General features: G+C 39.7%; 2 protein-coding genes and 1 long non-coding RNA gene across 7 annotated transcripts; 2 read left to right on the forward strand and 1 right to left on the reverse strand.

The window, feature by feature from the left end:
• Nucleotides 1-872: 872 nt before the first annotated feature.
• Nucleotides 873-2,784, forward strand: dynlt5 (dynein light chain Tctex-type family member 5). Of its 3 annotated transcripts, none has more exons than XM_039816958.1 (5): nucleotides 873-982; nucleotides 1,257-1,400; nucleotides 1,628-1,719; nucleotides 2,216-2,340; nucleotides 2,425-2,784. In XM_039816958.1, exons 2-5 carry the CDS (start codon nucleotides 1,288-1,290, stop codon nucleotides 2,626-2,628), a joined length of 534 nt encoding a protein of 177 aa, XP_039672892.1. In that variant the 5' UTR covers nucleotides 873-982; nucleotides 1,257-1,287; the 3' UTR covers nucleotides 2,629-2,784. The 3 variants fall into 3 exon arrangements, with proteins under 3 accessions (XP_039672892.1, XP_039672894.1, XP_039672893.1); XM_039816960.1 differs by having other exon boundaries at nucleotides 2,252-2,340; XM_039816959.1 differs by lacking the exon at nucleotides 873-982 and having other exon boundaries at nucleotides 992-1,400.
• A 408-nt stretch (nucleotides 2,785-3,192) lies between these two features.
• On the reverse strand, nucleotides 3,193-5,389 carry LOC120569096. The gene is made up of 3 exons (XR_005640836.1): nucleotides 5,313-5,389; nucleotides 3,418-3,543; nucleotides 3,193-3,268 (listed from the first exon to the last, which is right to left on the reverse strand). It is a non-coding gene; the product is annotated as an uncharacterized LOC120569096 (long non-coding RNA).
• On the forward strand, nucleotides 4,661-15,555 carry mier1b (mesoderm induction early response 1b, transcriptional regulator). 3 transcript variants are annotated; one of them, XM_039816954.1, is made up of 13 exons: nucleotides 4,661-4,747; nucleotides 5,554-5,578; nucleotides 7,261-7,409; nucleotides 7,586-7,789; nucleotides 7,914-8,043; nucleotides 8,155-8,222; nucleotides 8,638-8,710; nucleotides 8,835-8,986; nucleotides 9,255-9,336; nucleotides 9,488-9,582; nucleotides 9,935-10,062; nucleotides 11,304-11,431; nucleotides 13,725-15,555. In XM_039816954.1, the coding sequence occupies exons 1-13, from the start codon at nucleotides 4,739-4,741 to the stop codon at nucleotides 14,039-14,041; spliced, it is 1,560 nt and encodes a 519-aa protein (XP_039672888.1). In that variant the 5' UTR covers nucleotides 4,661-4,738; the 3' UTR covers nucleotides 14,042-15,555. The 3 variants fall into 3 exon arrangements, with proteins under 3 accessions (XP_039672888.1, XP_039672891.1, XP_039672889.1); XM_039816957.1 differs by having other exon boundaries at nucleotides 10,016-10,062; XM_039816955.1 differs by lacking the exons at nucleotides 4,661-4,747; nucleotides 5,554-5,578 and adding an exon at nucleotides 6,462-7,126.
• The last annotated feature ends 516 nt before the right edge of the window (nucleotides 15,556-16,071 follow it).

Genomic DNA, 16,071 nt, shown 5'->3' on the forward strand with positions numbered 1-16,071 from the left:
ATTTTTTCTACAATGTTTTGGCTGTATTCCTTTCACTGCATTAGACACAGAATATGCAAACATGTCATGTAAATTTCCCATCCAAAGATTTTGAAAGTAAATATATGAAAAAAAATATAATGTAATACCTGTTTTACTTGGTAATAAAGAAGAGGAAATATGACACATTTATCTCCCTCTCATTTGTTCAAAGACAGAAAAGTATACATTATGGGGATATTGGCTAGATTATACAATTATGTTCTGTTTCTGTAAAAGTGAATCTCAACCTGATTTCTGCTGTTAAACTAAAACTATTTTATTACTGTCATTTATGATTTATTCCTAAATTCCACAAAGCATCAACTGGGTCACGCGGGTTCATCAGAGAGGAGAGGGTATGAGGACATAATATTATTTGGCTAATAAAGAAAACTATTTCACCACAAGGCCCATTTAGTGATTTTACACTTACATGTCTAACACGGGTTAAAAGCTCAGGTTCAAAATAACTCATTCTTGACCTTGGAAATCCATGACAACCAGGCAAACGCTATGCTGATGAATATCATGTGGGTGATCAAAAGCTCCAGAACAGCTACTAAATAGTGGTGAGTGGTGAGATTGTTTCTCAACTGCTCTTACCAAGGTCAAGATTGATCTGAACTTAGGTCCACCTAGTAGCTTTTTTCCAGAAGCTTTTCAACCACATCTCACAGTATTCATCTGCAGATGGAGTTATGAATAACGTATGAGTGAAATAGTCCTTGAAAAATAATGTCACTACTACAAACAAACACAAATGTTTATCTTGGGGGCAGTTCCTTATATATATGTCAATGGGCAGTTCACATAGACAGTTCAACAGCAGGAAGCATTCATACATGGAAACCCTTCCTATTCTGACTGATGGTTCATGGTTGCCATGACAACACCAAGCTCTACGGAGCTAGCTAGCTAGCTAGTTACTTTGTTCTGCTCGGTTCAAGAGGTCCTGAGATCGGTAAAAACGTGTTCAATTTCGCTCCGTAATATTTCTTTGTAGCCCAATTGACACGGCATAATCTGTAAAACTATACTGTTGTCCTTAATTAGCCAAAGGGAAACCCTATAACGTTACCCAGGAAAGCTAGCATAGCAATGTTTACATAGTTTAGCTAAACACTTTCCGATTGAGTTTTCATTTCGACAATATGTGTTTGATACGCGTCCTCAAGTAACGTTAGCACTGTATATGTTTAACTAGATATTAATTGAGCTAACGTCAATATATTTAGGTTGTCGTCCTGTAAAGACAAAGCCGTCATCATGTCTGACCTGCTTAAAGACAAATCCCAAAGAAGAGAGAAGAGGGCAGGCAAGCTGCCCTCAGAGGGAAACCATGGAGTCAGAGGCAAAGAAACAACTGGCAAGACTAAAGAGTGAGTAACGTTAGATTAAGCAGATAATATGGGCCGATATCCACCTTTCATCATTCTTGTATTGTTGTCAGTCATCTTTATTAATCATAACGAATGGCAGAATTCAGAAAGTATTCCCAACACGTGTCATATATTTGGTTGAGAAGTTATACTCAGCTCTTCCTAAATTATTTGGAGGTCAGTCAACCACAGTGTGTACATACCATAACTACAATCTCTGATTCCAGCTCTATAAGTACTGTGTCGTACATGGATGAACTAGCACACCATGATGACAACCCTCGGATGGCCGTAACAACGGAGAACACCTACCAGATGGGTAAGATAACATTCACCTGTATGGCAGACATGCTCCACCACAGCATCGTCACTACAGATGTACTGTAAAGTATAATACAACAATGATCGATCTTTGATTCTTTAAGAGGTTTAGTTCATCCATATATGTGTGCAATGATTGCATTTTATTTATTTTGATTTGATTAATTTAGTACTTAAGCCTCACTACAACCTTACACCAAGGCACTGATTTAATGAATGACTTGTTTTCGCCTTGTCTAACTACAAAATATTACAGTATTTTCACATAGTCCCTCTCTCCCTTGTACATGCTAGGGACAGAGGGGTGGAAGCTGAACAAGATCAGTAACATTTCAAAGCAGCAGACATTTCGATGCAGTATTAATTGCAATTTCGATTGATTTGCTTTCCAAGTCCAATCAATGCATCACAATATTTTTTACTAGCCAAAGCAATTGCATAAGAAGTCAAACGTATTTGCCATGGTATTGTTGTCTTTGGTTTTTGTATCACAGGACCGTACAAACGCATCCCTATTCCTGCTGTCACAGACATACTGAAGGATGTACTTACCAGCTACCTCCAAGAGGAGGAATATGAAGGAGAGTGGTCTCAAAAAATGACAAAAACAATATCTGAGGTAAGTAAAACTGAAAAGCTCATTCATGCAACACTTTTTGAATACCTTGAACTTCAGTTTCTTTCTTTGGATTGCCCCTCCCAGGTGATAAGAGCCCGTGTGAAGGACCTCATGATTCCCCGATATAAGATTGTCGTCCTGGTCCACATCGGCCAGCTCACCGGGCAGAGCATGCAAATCAGCAGCCGCTGTCTGTGGGATGCAGCTAATGACACCTTCGCCTCCTACTCCTTCAAGAACAGCTCTCTATTTGGGGTGGCAACTGTCTACGCTGTTTACTTTGAGTGAATCATGCAGACATTGAATAGACTCTGATAAGAACACAAGGGTTGCCTTAGTTATGCATTTCTCACAGTTACGAAGAAAATTGCTGCTGTTGAAGAGTTCTGTATGTTGTATATTTTCCCATGTATAAAATGATAAAACAAGAATTTGCAAGTAAAATTCATGTTGTTTTTTTAATTTTTGGAAGCATGGAAAATGAAATCACATTATCCTAACAATGTTCTGAAGATTTTATTTTAAGCTGATGTAAGACAGATTGATGATGATCAACCCAAGGATGTTCCCCTTTTAGCAGAGCATAGAGAGGTCACTCCGTCGACAGCCTAGTTGACAGCACACTTGTATTAGTGCCTGGTTTTGGTCCCGCCAAGGACGGTCCATCGCTGGCTCATCTGTCGTCTTTAGGTTTGGCTCCCTGCCACCTGCGGAGAGATATCAGCCTATCAGTAATTTATTATACAGTTGTGAAATGAACCCCAAAGCTACAAAGAAGGATTCCAGTGACTGTGTACTCACCGCCTGGCAAAGTCTTCTCTTCTCCCATCAGTCTTCTCCACCTGGATCCTCCGCAGGTGTACACCACTGCCCGCACAAACGCCCGGCCACACAGCCTCAGCGTATTTGTATTATCCTGTGTCTGTACCTGTGTTACACACAACATGCACAGCAGCATCGCAAGCAAGATTAGGGACCTCATGGCGTTTATTCTCAGAAAACCTGATCCTGATCAACCCTTTTATATAGAGTCTCCAGTGATGTCACACAGTTTCCCAAGTCTTCCTCAGGTCATACCTGTGTACATTGTTTGTACAATCTTTGGTAACCATCATATGCTTTTAACAACGGATGTCAGTCTGGTCATTTGGGATATGTGTGGGAATCCAGGCCATTGTGATGATCACTGATTGTCAACATTTCCTGTAAATGTTAAAGAGAAAGAATGACTCATTTATGTCCAAAATGCAGGGTTTTTATTGACATGGATTTAGCAAATTGTTGCCTAATGGATCGCTTGAGATAGCCATCCTACAACAAACTGAGGTGATGGCTCTCTACATAGCAACATAGTGGAGTGTGTGCCCACTATCATGAACATAAATCAGTGATTCCGAGAAGAGACAGTTGCATTAACCGGTACACTTGTCAAATTGAACTGTGTCATGAAATAGGGTTGACCTTGAAATAGTCATTGCCAGCCCATGTATCAATGGGGCTAAGCATAATCAAAATTCAAAAATCAACATATAGTTTTTTTAATGAATGTATCTTTCTCTCACATACTTTTCACATATTTTCACGATTTTAATTTGTCATGGCAGGAAATCCACAGGTGTAATTGCATAAATTACATAATTGTCAAAACCTTTATAATATGTTCGATGTTTGAATTTATTACATGATGTTGAATGTTCCTACACATCACTGTTGGGTCCTCTTGAGTGTTCCCTTTATGGAATTAAAGCAGCATTCAGTTTTGCATTACAACCTGGCCATGTGAAGGTACATCATATACAATATAATAATATAATAGGATCTAAGTGAATATGAATTATTGTTATTAACTTGACATAATTTTATTAGATTTTAGTTTTTCCCAGATAATGGCCGATGGATCAATGCTGACGACCAAAACATTAACATATAAGAAATAAGTTCTAAATATGTTCTGCTGGGGCTGCTCCCCCCGCGACCCGACACCATGATAAGCGGACGAAGATGGATGGATGGATGGATGTTCTAAATATCTGTGTCTAATGAGGCCGAGGGTGATACATTTCAGTGCCATTTACATTTACACTGCATTTAGGCAACTTAAAAAAAACTTTAAAAAACAACTTTTTTCTCGTTTTAGAGCATACTAATACATTAAATTTCATTGATTTAGATTTTAAACACGCGTTTTAAACACAGTGGAGACTGTTTGTATATGTATATGTTACGTTTGGTAATGTTTTTTTATGAATATATTAGTCTACATAATGCACATAATAATAAATCATGTCACTGCATCTTCCATGCCATGGAATAGTATGTTCTTGATACTGCAGGTGGGCGGGGCTCTACATCCGGGAACTACGGCTAACCCCTGACGTGACCCTGCAGGATTGCAAACATGGCGGAGGTAAGAAAGTGAAATAAATATTCGGAAAAAAATAAATATATACTGTAAGATAGTTGGTTCACTCGAATGTGTACCTCGTTTGCGTGTTGTAGCTTTAATATACGAAATTAAGAATCAGATGTTTGCGTTGCTAGATAATAGCCATTTCTTGACACAATAATGTTTACTAAACTTCGGATTTACGTTAGCTAACATTAGCGGCGCTAAGTTAGCCCTGACGGAAGGTAGCTGCGGCGTTAGCGATGTTACTTCGCGGTTTTGTTTAAGAATACTGAACTATCCATTTGAACGTTTTTAATTAGATACGTAGCGGTAGTGTCACGGTTAGGGCTATTTTATGTGTTGTTTTTCGATAATTATTCGCAGGCGGTTGATACCAAACGTAACTTGGACGCGTTAGCTAAATATATATAAAAGAGATGTAGCTTTCAATTTGTATGCAAGTTAGCCAGTTGAGTAAATCAACCTAGTAAGCACTCGCCTGCTGTAACTTAGCTAACTGTGGGTGAATGCAGGCAGTAAACACCACTGTACCTTTGCTACTCTATGTTGAGATGCTACATACATTTTCCCACAGGAAGTCGTGACAGTCTTTGTTTCTTTTTTTCTTATTGAACTGCAGTCAGCTTTTAGAGCACAGGGTCGAGCGCGCTTTTTCTGAACTCATCCGTACCCCCCTGCCAGAGTAACTTATTATGTTATAGATAAGTTGTATAAAGCGGCAAAACGTTTCTAATTGTACATCTAATGAGATTTTTTGCCTCTGAAGCTGTTCTTTAACTTTATTTATCTTTTCCGTTTTCCAGCCCTCCCTCGGGAATTCGAGCCCAGGTACATAAAGTTGGAGCCTTTTTGTTGATGTTTAGGTGCATGGCATATCTTTCACGTCTATTGTTCAAACTTACGTTTAATTATACATATTCAATTTGATGCTTAAAGGAACAATTTTGGCCTAAATGTAAAGAAAGGGAAGCACCTTCACCAAAATCCAAAACACAGGATTGGAACCATTATTCCCAAATTGATTGATAGTCTTAGACTTAATTATCTGTATTCTATCAAATAATTGTGTTATTAACAACAACAATAATAATGGTTATTATTATTTGTATATTTGTGTTTTCTAATTTGCTTACACCAGTAATGTGTATACACAACGGTAAAACAAATACACAAAAGGCTTATTTTGCAGCTACACGTCAAACCTCTGTCTATATATCAACAATTTTATTAAAGCTAGGATTAGGCGATAAGATGGTAATGTAAGATTTAAAAGAAATTTTGCGTCAGTGTGATAAAGTACTTTGTTTATTGGTAATCAGTTCCCTGGACTTGCCAAAATAGACTTTGCCATCTTTGTTTTTAATCTGTAGGATTTTGGATTTGTCAGTTATGTGAAGCATTAGGCTACTAGAGTAAACAAGCAAATTAAGTTTAATTGAATTTTAATTAACGATATTGTGGATATCAAATCACATATGCCAGTATAGAAGATTTGATCCATTTCACCCACCCCCATACTTGAATATATCTGTAATCTACATATACACTCACCGGCCACTTTGTTAGGTTATCCTTGCTAGTACAGGATTGGATCGCCTTTTGCCTTCAGAAGTGCCTCAATTCTTTGTGGCATAGATTCAATAAGGTGCTGGAAACATTCCCCAGAGATTTTGGTCCATATTGACTTGATAACATCACACGGTTGCTGCAGATTTGTCGGCTGTACGTCCATGATGCAAATCTCCACATCCCAAAGGTGGTCCATTGGATTGAGATCTGGTGACTGTGGAGGCCAGTTGAGTACAGTAAACTTATTGTCATGTTCAAGAAACCAGTTTGAGATGATTTGAGCTTTGTGACGTGGTGCCTGACCCTGCTGGAAGCAGCCATCAGAAGATGGGTACACTGTGGTAATAAAGGGATGGACATGGTCAGCAACAATGCTCAGGTAGGCTGTGGCATTTAAACAATGTTCAATCTGTACTAAGGGGCCCAAAGTGTGCCAAGAAAGTATCCCCCACACCATCAGACCACCACAACCGGCCTGAACCCTTGACACAAGGTTGGATCCATGCTTTCATGTTGTCTGCGCCAAATTCTGACCCTACCATCTATCTAAATGTTGCCGCAGATATCGAGACTCATCAGACCAGGCAACATTTTTAACTTTTTCCAATTTTGGAGTCTCTTGCCAATTGTATCCTCAGTTTCCTGTTCTTAGCTGACAGAAGTGATGCTTGGTTTGAACTTCAGCAGATCGTCTTGACCATGTCTACATTCCTAAATGCATTGAGTTGCTGCCACATTGGCTGATTTGATATTTGCGTTAACGAGCAGTTGAATTCGGTGCACCTCTAGTACCTAATAAAGTGGCCGGTGAGTGTATATTCAGATATACTTGTTTGACCTTTATTGGATTTGTTCATAATTTTAAAGTCAATATTTCATTCAGTCATATTTATTAGTCAAATTTTGCAGTATCGCTTTCATTTTGGGGGATATTTTTCTAGGAGGTTCAGCAGGTTCCGTTGACCATGATTTCGACCCGTCAGCAGACATGCTTGTCCATGACTTTGATGATGAACGCACCCTGGAGGAAGAAGAAATGTTGGAGGCATCAGATGAGACCAACGCCAACGAGATTGAAGATCTTGCACGGGTAAGTTTCAGGCTTTGAGCTCATATTTAGTTTTGTCTTTTCAATCAATGGCAAGTCCCAATCCTGAGTTTTAAATTTACATTTAGACAAAAATGATTCCTTTAGGCATCAAATTGTTAAGTGTACGTTTAGTTCATTTTACAGTTTAGAATACAATGTCATTTTTCTTTCAACAGGAGGGAGAGATGCCCATTCATGAGCTGCTGAGTCTGTATGGTTATGGGGGCGGTTCACCAGCAGATGAAGATGAAGAGGAGGATGAGGAGGAGGAGGAGGAGGAAGAACCTGAGGAAGAAGAGGATGACGAGGAAGAGGAGGAGGAAGAGGACTTCGACAACGATGAAAGCAGTCAAAGGACTGGCGAGTTAAAAAGAAATGAGGTATGTCGGTGTTTCTTGAGTCTCTTTACATTGATATAGTTTCCAAATACTTCATATATTTGGTTGTGTTGACTGTGTGTGATTTTAGCATTGTTTGCAACTTTTTGTGTTTGTTTGTTTTCAGGGTGAGGGTGTTAAGATCTCGTTGGGACAGAGGGATGAGGCCCAGGCAACCTCAGAGGTTCGCACACGCTCAGTCAGGTCCCTTGGCACAGCAGAACTCATTCGCCCACAGAAACTCAAGTACTTTGAAAGTATGTGCCATCTTATCTCCTTTTTCTTTCTCTTCTTTCCTCTTGTTGAAACTAAATGCAGATTTTTGCGTGTGGTTTAGCTGGTTAAATGGATTTCACATTGTGCCTCAGGTAATAATGATGTAGAGGAGGAGTCAGATGAAGATGAGGACTATGTTCCGTCTGAAGACTGGAAAAAGGTGTGTAAAAACTTTATTTATAGTGTTAGACACTCGTACTGTCAGATTACAGCTTGATTTATACTATGCTGCAAACGCATTTGTCAGAACAAAACATGGTTTCTTTGAAATGCTAAATGCCTTGATCAGAAACATTTGCATACAGACTACTTCCTATTTATGTCAGGATTTGCAGCATGTGCAGTGTCACTTCACTATTGTCTAATCCATTAGACTTTTAGAAATACACCGCTATCAAAGTTGCTGTCGGATGATTGATTTATGGCTTAAAAACGCACTAAGCTCACTTCACAAATGCTACACTTACACACTACAGTTTTCATGGTGTAAAGGAAAAAAAAAAGCAGGTTTCATATTTGTAATCAATTATGAAGTAATTGTCAGCCAGTCTAAACTTTGTGTTTATTTCCAACAGGAAATCATGGTGGGTTCCATGTATCAGGCAGAAACTCCTGTTGGCCTGTGTAAATATAAAGACAATGAAAAAGGTAAGCTGGCTGGACAACATTTTAAGCTGTAAAACTGTGTGTCCTTTCTGGGTCCAAAAGAACTGAAGATGGTACGATAAACAGAAGGTTGACATCACATTGCCTATATCTATTTGTCCTGTAGTTTATGAAAATGATGACCAGTTGTTGTGGAACCCCGAGTGTCTTCCTGAAGGCAAAGTGGTGGAGTTCTTGACAGAGGCATCAAGGCGGACAGGAGAGGAGAAGGGAGTGGATGCAATCCCAGAGGGATCCCATATCAAAGACAATGAACAGGTGACAGCATAATATTCTATATTTTTTTCTCACTGTGAACAAATCCCATGAAAAGACCAGAACTGTAACAGTAAATTAATTCTACTATTGTATTGGGGGGGAATCGGAAAAGTGTCGAGACGTACAAACATGGTGTTGGTCTTTTCATGGGTTTGTTGACAATAACTACAATGTTGAATAACGCAAGCATTATGCTTTAAATCAAACGAGTTGCAATCTTTTTGTATTACATGTTTATTTATTTGTTTATTTATTTGTTTCCCTGTAGGCATTGTATGAACTAGTGAAATGTGACTTTGACACAGAGGAAGCTTTAAGAAGACTTAGGTTTAACGTAAAAGCAGCCAGAGGTAAGTAGACGATCAAACCTCAATGTCAATCACATATTGGCCTTCAGTTTTCTCTGATGCAACATGTTTGGGCTTATATGGTGTTCTGTACTTGGATCGTCTTAAGAAGGCCTTGCAGATGAAAGATTAATACGTATTCTCTGTGTAACAGAGGAGCTATCTGTCTGGACTGAAGAGGAATGTAGACATTTTGAACAAGGACTAAAAGCTTATGGGAAAGACTTTCATTTAATACAGGCCAACAAGGTAAGAGCAATGTTTCAAAGCCACATTAATGAACCATTTCTGATTAATATGGCTGACCATGTGTTGATAACCTTAAAATCATGTTTGATAATCATGACATTCATTTGAAATGTATGTTGATGTGTTTGCTGTGGCTGTGTGATGCTCAGGGTTGGACTCAACCTTGTTGCATTTTGAGACAAATCAAATTTCTTAGTTTTTTGACTGTGTTAAAGTGTCTGTAGATCATATGACCTTTGTCAGAGTCCCAAGCAATAATTTGATTTGTCTCTTATTTGAAATTGTACTGAATCTATATGTTCAGACGATGGTAATAATGGTTATTTCATGTCTGCTGAATTAAATCTTTCAGGTGAGAACTAGGTCTGTAGGAGAATGTGTGGCCTTTTATTACATGTGGAAGAAGTCTGAGCGTTATGATTTCTTTGCACAGCAAACCAGACTTGGAAAAAGGAAATACAACCTTCACCCTGGTGTCACGTAAGTTTTTAAAATATGTGTAAATTATTAATGGAAGAAATTGTCTTCCTGTTTCAGGTTGATGTGTTTGGTCATGTTGGTTGTTTCTAATATTCCAATAGAGATTTTGTGATCAAAAACTACTATACAAACATCCAACTCGTGTAAAAACATTCTTAATTTGTTTTTGTGTGATAATGTGTGTCAGCTGCTGGTGGGTCCTTTTTGCAGACACACATTATACATTAAACTTAATGCTACTTAAAAACGCAGATTTCTTTGGAAAACATAAGGTGATGACAGAGCTCAATTGCATTTCTGTGGATTTAAAGGTAGCTGATGGATTTATATTCAGAATACATGAGCATAGGGTCTAAGGTTCATTCATGGAAGACTTTGGAGTACAGGACATATACTGTATTTTAGAAAGGGCACTGTCTTGAGTTTATTGCTGCAGTCTGTGCTGTGTAGAATGAGCCACTCCAGTGAAAGTATCCCGTGGTTTCAGGTCTCAGATAACAAACGTATGATTTCCCTGTAATGTGGTGTCTGTTTCCTACCTTCATACTGATGCCTCAGCCATGGTTATGGTAAAAAGAAATAGTTTTAGCTGTATCTTAATATCCATCAGTTGTTACATTATATTACATTATTCTGTTGAAACACTCCAGGCAGTAAGCCAATAAAATGTATTTCTATTGTGCGTAAAGAAACCTAAGCAATCTAATGAGATGTACAAAATAAACTAGTAGAGATTATATTAATTTTTGTCTCTCGCTATGAATGATGGGTGTAGTGTAACATTATTGCACTGCCAGGGTCGAACAGTAAATAAAAGACTTTGTGTTATTCCAGCCAAAGGAATGTAACAACCACAAAGCCAGAATTAAATAAAAAGATAAAGCTTTCAAGACTGGGACTAACCTAGTCCGTCTTTCTGAGCGGATTAATTAAATAAGCTTGGCTTAACGGATAATATCGCTGTATGGAACACCTCCTGGATATGACAACGTAACTGGTGATACCACCTCAACAGCCACAGCAGCACACGGTTGGGATTGGCTTCATGTATTGCAACAAGCTTGTATAAAACTCCACGATTCAACGTGCAGTATTAGACCCTAGCTAGGAGGACCCAGCTGCAGGCACTGTTAGGTTAGAAAAAAACGGACCGACCAGACCATATACACTTGGCTAGTCTTTTAAACCATATCAAGAGTGAGATTGTGTCTAACGGCCGGTGTGCTGCTGTGTGTCATCAGAGACTACATGGACAGATTACTGGACGAGACGGAGAGCGCCACGTCCAGCAGGGCGGCGTCGCCTCCTCCCACCACCTCCAGCAGCAGCGCCAGCCACTCGGAGAGGGAAGACGGCAGCAGTCAGAACGGTGAGCTGATGAATAACAATGACTGATCTACACGCACACTAGGCATGGGCCGGTATGAGATTCTGGCGGTATGATAACCTTGAGTAAAAATATCACGGTTTCACGGTATTGCAATTACAGCTTTAACATGTTTTATTTTTGAAATGTCTGGGTAAAAACAAAACAACTTTTTCTCCATTGAACACAGTGTATTTTATTTTCAACCACAGTGCACACTGGCAGGGAGAGGGATTTCTAAAGTGCACTTTCTGTCCTTGAAGACTCAAGGACAGCTCATACCCTAGGAACGGTATGACAGAAACTTTTAGTGACTTTTTCAAACCGCGGTATACCTTGAAACCGGTAACCGGCCCATGCCTAGCTCACACACACAAACTGTTGATGTATTTATTTTTTATATTTAAAGATCTTAAAGGGCAAGTACACAATTTTTTGTTGTTTTAAGTAGGGTTGGGTACGTTTCGCATCTGAACCAATACCACTACTGATACCGGTACCTGGAATTCGGTTCTGGTGCCCAACGGTACTTTTTTCGGTACTTTCCCTCTGTAATTAAAAAATAATAATATTTCAGTTTTAAAAATAATTCCAAACCTATTTACTTTACACTGACAGAAATTAGACACAAACAAAAATAAAACCCCTCCCTCTCTCCTCCCAAACCCGCCCCTACAACCTATTGAATTGAATAATTATTCAACTTTTATTCTTGTATTTGTATATTATTCTATTTTTTTGCTTTATTTTCATCATGACCGTTTTTAATTGCTCTTTAATGTTTCATGTAAAGCTCTTTGAATTGCTTTGTTGCTGAAAGGCGCTGTAGAAATAAAGTTGCCTTGCCTTGCACCTCAGCCTGTCAGTCAGTCGCCAGGGCACAGAAACCACCGTTGTGCCTGCTCGTGTCAGAGGAAGTGTAACGTCAACAGCACTGTGACCGCTTTTGGCTCGCCATTAATAACCTATCGCAGTGAAATGTGTCTGCGTGAAGTTTTGAAAAACTGTAACTACACTTGAAACCAACCGTAACTTTATCTGCGTCACTGTGACTTCAACAAAACTGCAGAGCCGACGTAGTTTACTCCGTCCGCACCTCGGCACGCGCGTGTGTTGGACCTCTGCTCTCTGTCAACATGCAGAGAGGACAGATAAGCTTGCGCTTACTCTCAGGTTCCAAAATTTGGCACAGTTTGACTTCACGTGAACCAATACTCGGTAGTACCAACGTGATTTGTGTGTTCGGTACCCAACCCTAGTTTTAAGATATTTATATCATTCTGTAGCTTCCCAGTAGTGTTCCATATGTATTCAAATTTAAAGATTCATATTTTGTAGCACTAAGTAGTAGGGCTGGGTATCGTTCAAAATCTTTCGATCCGGTGCCAATTTTGATACCTCAGTTTTCGATGCTGGTTCCTAACGATACTTTTTTCGATACCATATGTTTTAAAATCCATTTCAACATCAACAAAAATACAAACGCAAAGCTTTTATTTTCCACCTTAATTGTTAATCAAAACAGTTCTGGTAAAACTGCTCACTCAGAGTAACATTATTAAAAGTGCCTTGCCTTGCAAGCTCAGCCTGTCAGTCAGTCATCAGGGCAGAGAAACCACCGTTGTGTCTGCTTGTCTAAGAGGAAGTGTAACGTCAACAGCACCGCGACCGCTTTCGGCTCGCCATTAATATCATATCGCAGCAAACGCTGTCTGCGTGAAGTTTTGAAAAACTGTAAACACACTTGAAACCAACCGTGACTCTCTGTGACCTCAACAAAACTGCAGACAGTTTACTTCGTCCACACCCGTGTGTGTGTGTGTGTGTGTGTGTGTGTGTGTGTGTGTGTGTGTGTGTGTGTGTGTGTGTGTGTGTGTGTGTGTGTGTGTGTGTGTGTGGGTCAGAGCTCCGCTCTGTATCAATATGCAGAGAGGACAGATAAGCTTACACGCTCAGACGCGTTTGGAACTGAAATTTGGCACCGAAAGATAAATAATTTTTTCCGGTGCCATAAAACTATGGACGTTCGGTACCCAGCCCTAGTAAGAAGTATGTATGTGAAGTAAGAATGTTTTAGTGTCAAAATGCCGTTTTCCCAAGCCCTTATAAAAAAAAACTTTCTCACATGATCTGATGTAGGTTTCTGTATGGTGATGTTGCTTCAGTACAGTCATTTGGATGCCGGTCGGCATGGCCCCCCCATCTGCATGGCCAGATACTACTACAATTTTGGTAATTTGGGTGGTCAAACGTTTTAGTTGTGTCAAACCACTAACTTTTAATTTTTCATTGTCAGGTATAGCAAGCCACAATTCAAACCACCCAGTGGACGGCGCTCAGTTGCCCCCAGTAAATCAAGTCCCGCCTGAGTCCGTTCAGTCCAACGGTCCCTCCCATCCGTCAGTGGAAGCTCCTCCTCCCATCTCAGACAACAACTCCAATGGCTGCAGCCAACCCGGTGCGCCCAGCCACGACCAAAATGGTTCTCTGGAGCCTCCGCTGGAACACAGAGACACGGCAACAGCACACGAAAGGCTGGCCAAGAGATGCAGGACTGAGGCCGAGCCGTTAGGCCAAAGTGAGGTGGAAGCATCCAGAACACAGGAGGACTGAAGGATACACAGTTACGTGATGTAGACTAATAGACGCTGAATTGGGCGGGAAATTGTCCGTGCTTCCCCATTTATGGGCAGAGGAAAAGGGTGAAGAGGATGAGGTAAGATGAGCCCCTCTTGGCCCAGGAGCGTAGTATCTCCTAAGAGCAGACTCATTCTTTGATAAGGTCAAAGGTCACTGAAAATCACACCTTAAAGAACACAGCCAACCAAACTGCAGCTGGTCCTCCAGGAGAGGTAGTGGTGCCCCACCCCCACCCCCTCCATGTACTGACTGCCTGCAGAGCTCATTCCAAAGTACCACAGCTCCACCATGTCCTACAAAACATCTTCTACCAATCGTCTTTATTCCCTTTTTTGGTGACAGACTAAACAAAATTTTGCCAAGAATTTCCTTTTTCTATTTGTACTCAAAGAAAATAAATCACCTGTGATATTTTTTTACACAAGAGATATTTATATTTTTTAACAAAAGAAAAACTATGATAGGTAACTGCTGTTCAGGCTATTTGAACATTTGATGAAACGGGACAGGTTTTAAACGGTTATGTGCTGGTGCTGTCGCTGGCTCTCTTTAGTTGCACTTTGATTGTATGTTCCTCAACGTTATTGATAAGGAGTGGTGTCGAAACCCAGCAGAATAACATTTTCACTCCTCTTCTGGCCGTTTGTTTGATTCTGATGAATAAACCAATGGGTTAGTCCCCCCACTGGTTTGTTTGTGTAAAGCAGCTGACATCAGTGATGTCCTGTATTATAACTCATGTAGAAGATTGCTGTATTTTTGGATTTTCATAGTCAGTGCTTTGCTCAACGCGTTGTTTTTAATAGACAGAATGTCCGTGCTTTTTAATGTAAAGTTTGTATAGATTTCTTACCTTGAGAAGTTGGTACATTTTTATAGCTGTCTGTCAATCTGTATGTTCTGGTCTTCCTTACAGGAAGGGCTTTTTGTTGTGAAATCTTTCGCCCTGTTGCTCAAAGATGGATGTAATAAAAAAAAAAGTAGCCATTCCTTTTTCCCTCTCTGTTCGACAGCACTTCCCATTCCTGTGTGACCTTGCGCAATCTGAAATGTTTGTAGCAGAGAGCCTCACCTTTTGTGCGTAGAAAAAGGCCCACGTTGTGATTCAGTTTGCTGCTTGCCTTTGGTTCAAAACCTCTGCTTACTCAAAGTGCTTAGTTTCAGCCAATAATTCCTGTCTTTCCTCAGTGAGAGGCTTCAGAGCAGTGAAACAGACCAGGTTGACATGGGGGGGGGGGTCATTTTGTTTTGGTACAGTAGCTGTTCAGCTTGATGCTTGCGTCTTTTACTTTGTACTACAGCTTTGAACTTACATTCACAAAATAAGATAAGTTTGTCTCAAATAATGTTGATCCATGTAGTATTTTCTTTCCCTTTGTTGACAATAATGTCTTGTTTCTTTTCTCTGTAAATGAAATGAATAAAAATGAAATGTATTCCAAGACTGGCTATGAATGGAATAACATTGGCTATATTTAATAAATGTATTGAGTGAGTTGTTTTGTGAGTTTTCAAACTACACACTTCAACAAAACACTTCACAATTTAATTCAAAGATAGGGTTACATTTTGGGGGGGGGGGTTTAAATACAATACTCAGATGCCATATTTATTTAACTTGTATTTCCGTGTTCGGATCAATTAAAAGCCGGTAAGGATAAAAGGGAATGATAAGTGAACAGTAACTCAATTTGGCAGGTGAGTATTTTATTAAAAAACACCATTACAAAAATGTAAATCTATCCTCTAATTTTATTGATTTGTCAAATGCAAAAATTCTCATGACTTTGTATTACTTACAAAGTCTATTATTTGTATTGTAAATTACTGTTTATGATACATATGCAGAACATTTCAGGCAGTAGCTCAGTCAGTAGGGAGTTGGGTTGGGAACCAGAGGGTCACTGGTTCAAGTCCCCATATGGACCAAAGTATGGTCCATAGTGGTGGACTGGTAGCTGGAGAGGTGCCAGTTCACCTCCTGGGCGCTGCCAAGGCACCGA

This window comes from Perca fluviatilis, chromosome 11, assembly GCF_010015445.1.
Source record: "Perca fluviatilis chromosome 11, GENO_Pfluv_1.0, whole genome shotgun sequence".
Classification (NCBI taxonomy): domain Eukaryota; kingdom Metazoa; phylum Chordata; class Actinopteri; order Perciformes; family Percidae; genus Perca; species Perca fluviatilis.

Coding starts and splice junctions, on each gene's coding strand:
- dynlt5 (XM_039816958.1), top strand. CDS start 1,288: ATGTCTGACCTGCTTAAAGACAAATCCCAAAGAAGAGAGAAGAGGGCA. Junction 1,401..1,627: donor ACAACTGGCAAGACTAAAGA/GTGAGTAACGTT, acceptor CTCTGATTCCAG/CTCTATAAGTACTGTGTCGT. Junction 1,720..2,215: donor GGAGAACACCTACCAGATGG/GTAAGATAACAT, acceptor TTTGTATCACAG/GACCGTACAAACGCATCCCT.
- mier1b (XM_039816954.1), top strand. Junction 8,044..8,154: donor GAAACTCAAGTACTTTGAAA/GTATGTGCCATC, acceptor ATTGTGCCTCAG/GTAATAATGATGTAGAGGAG. Junction 8,987..9,254: donor ATATCAAAGACAATGAACAG/GTGACAGCATAA, acceptor GTTTCCCTGTAG/GCATTGTATGAACTAGTGAA.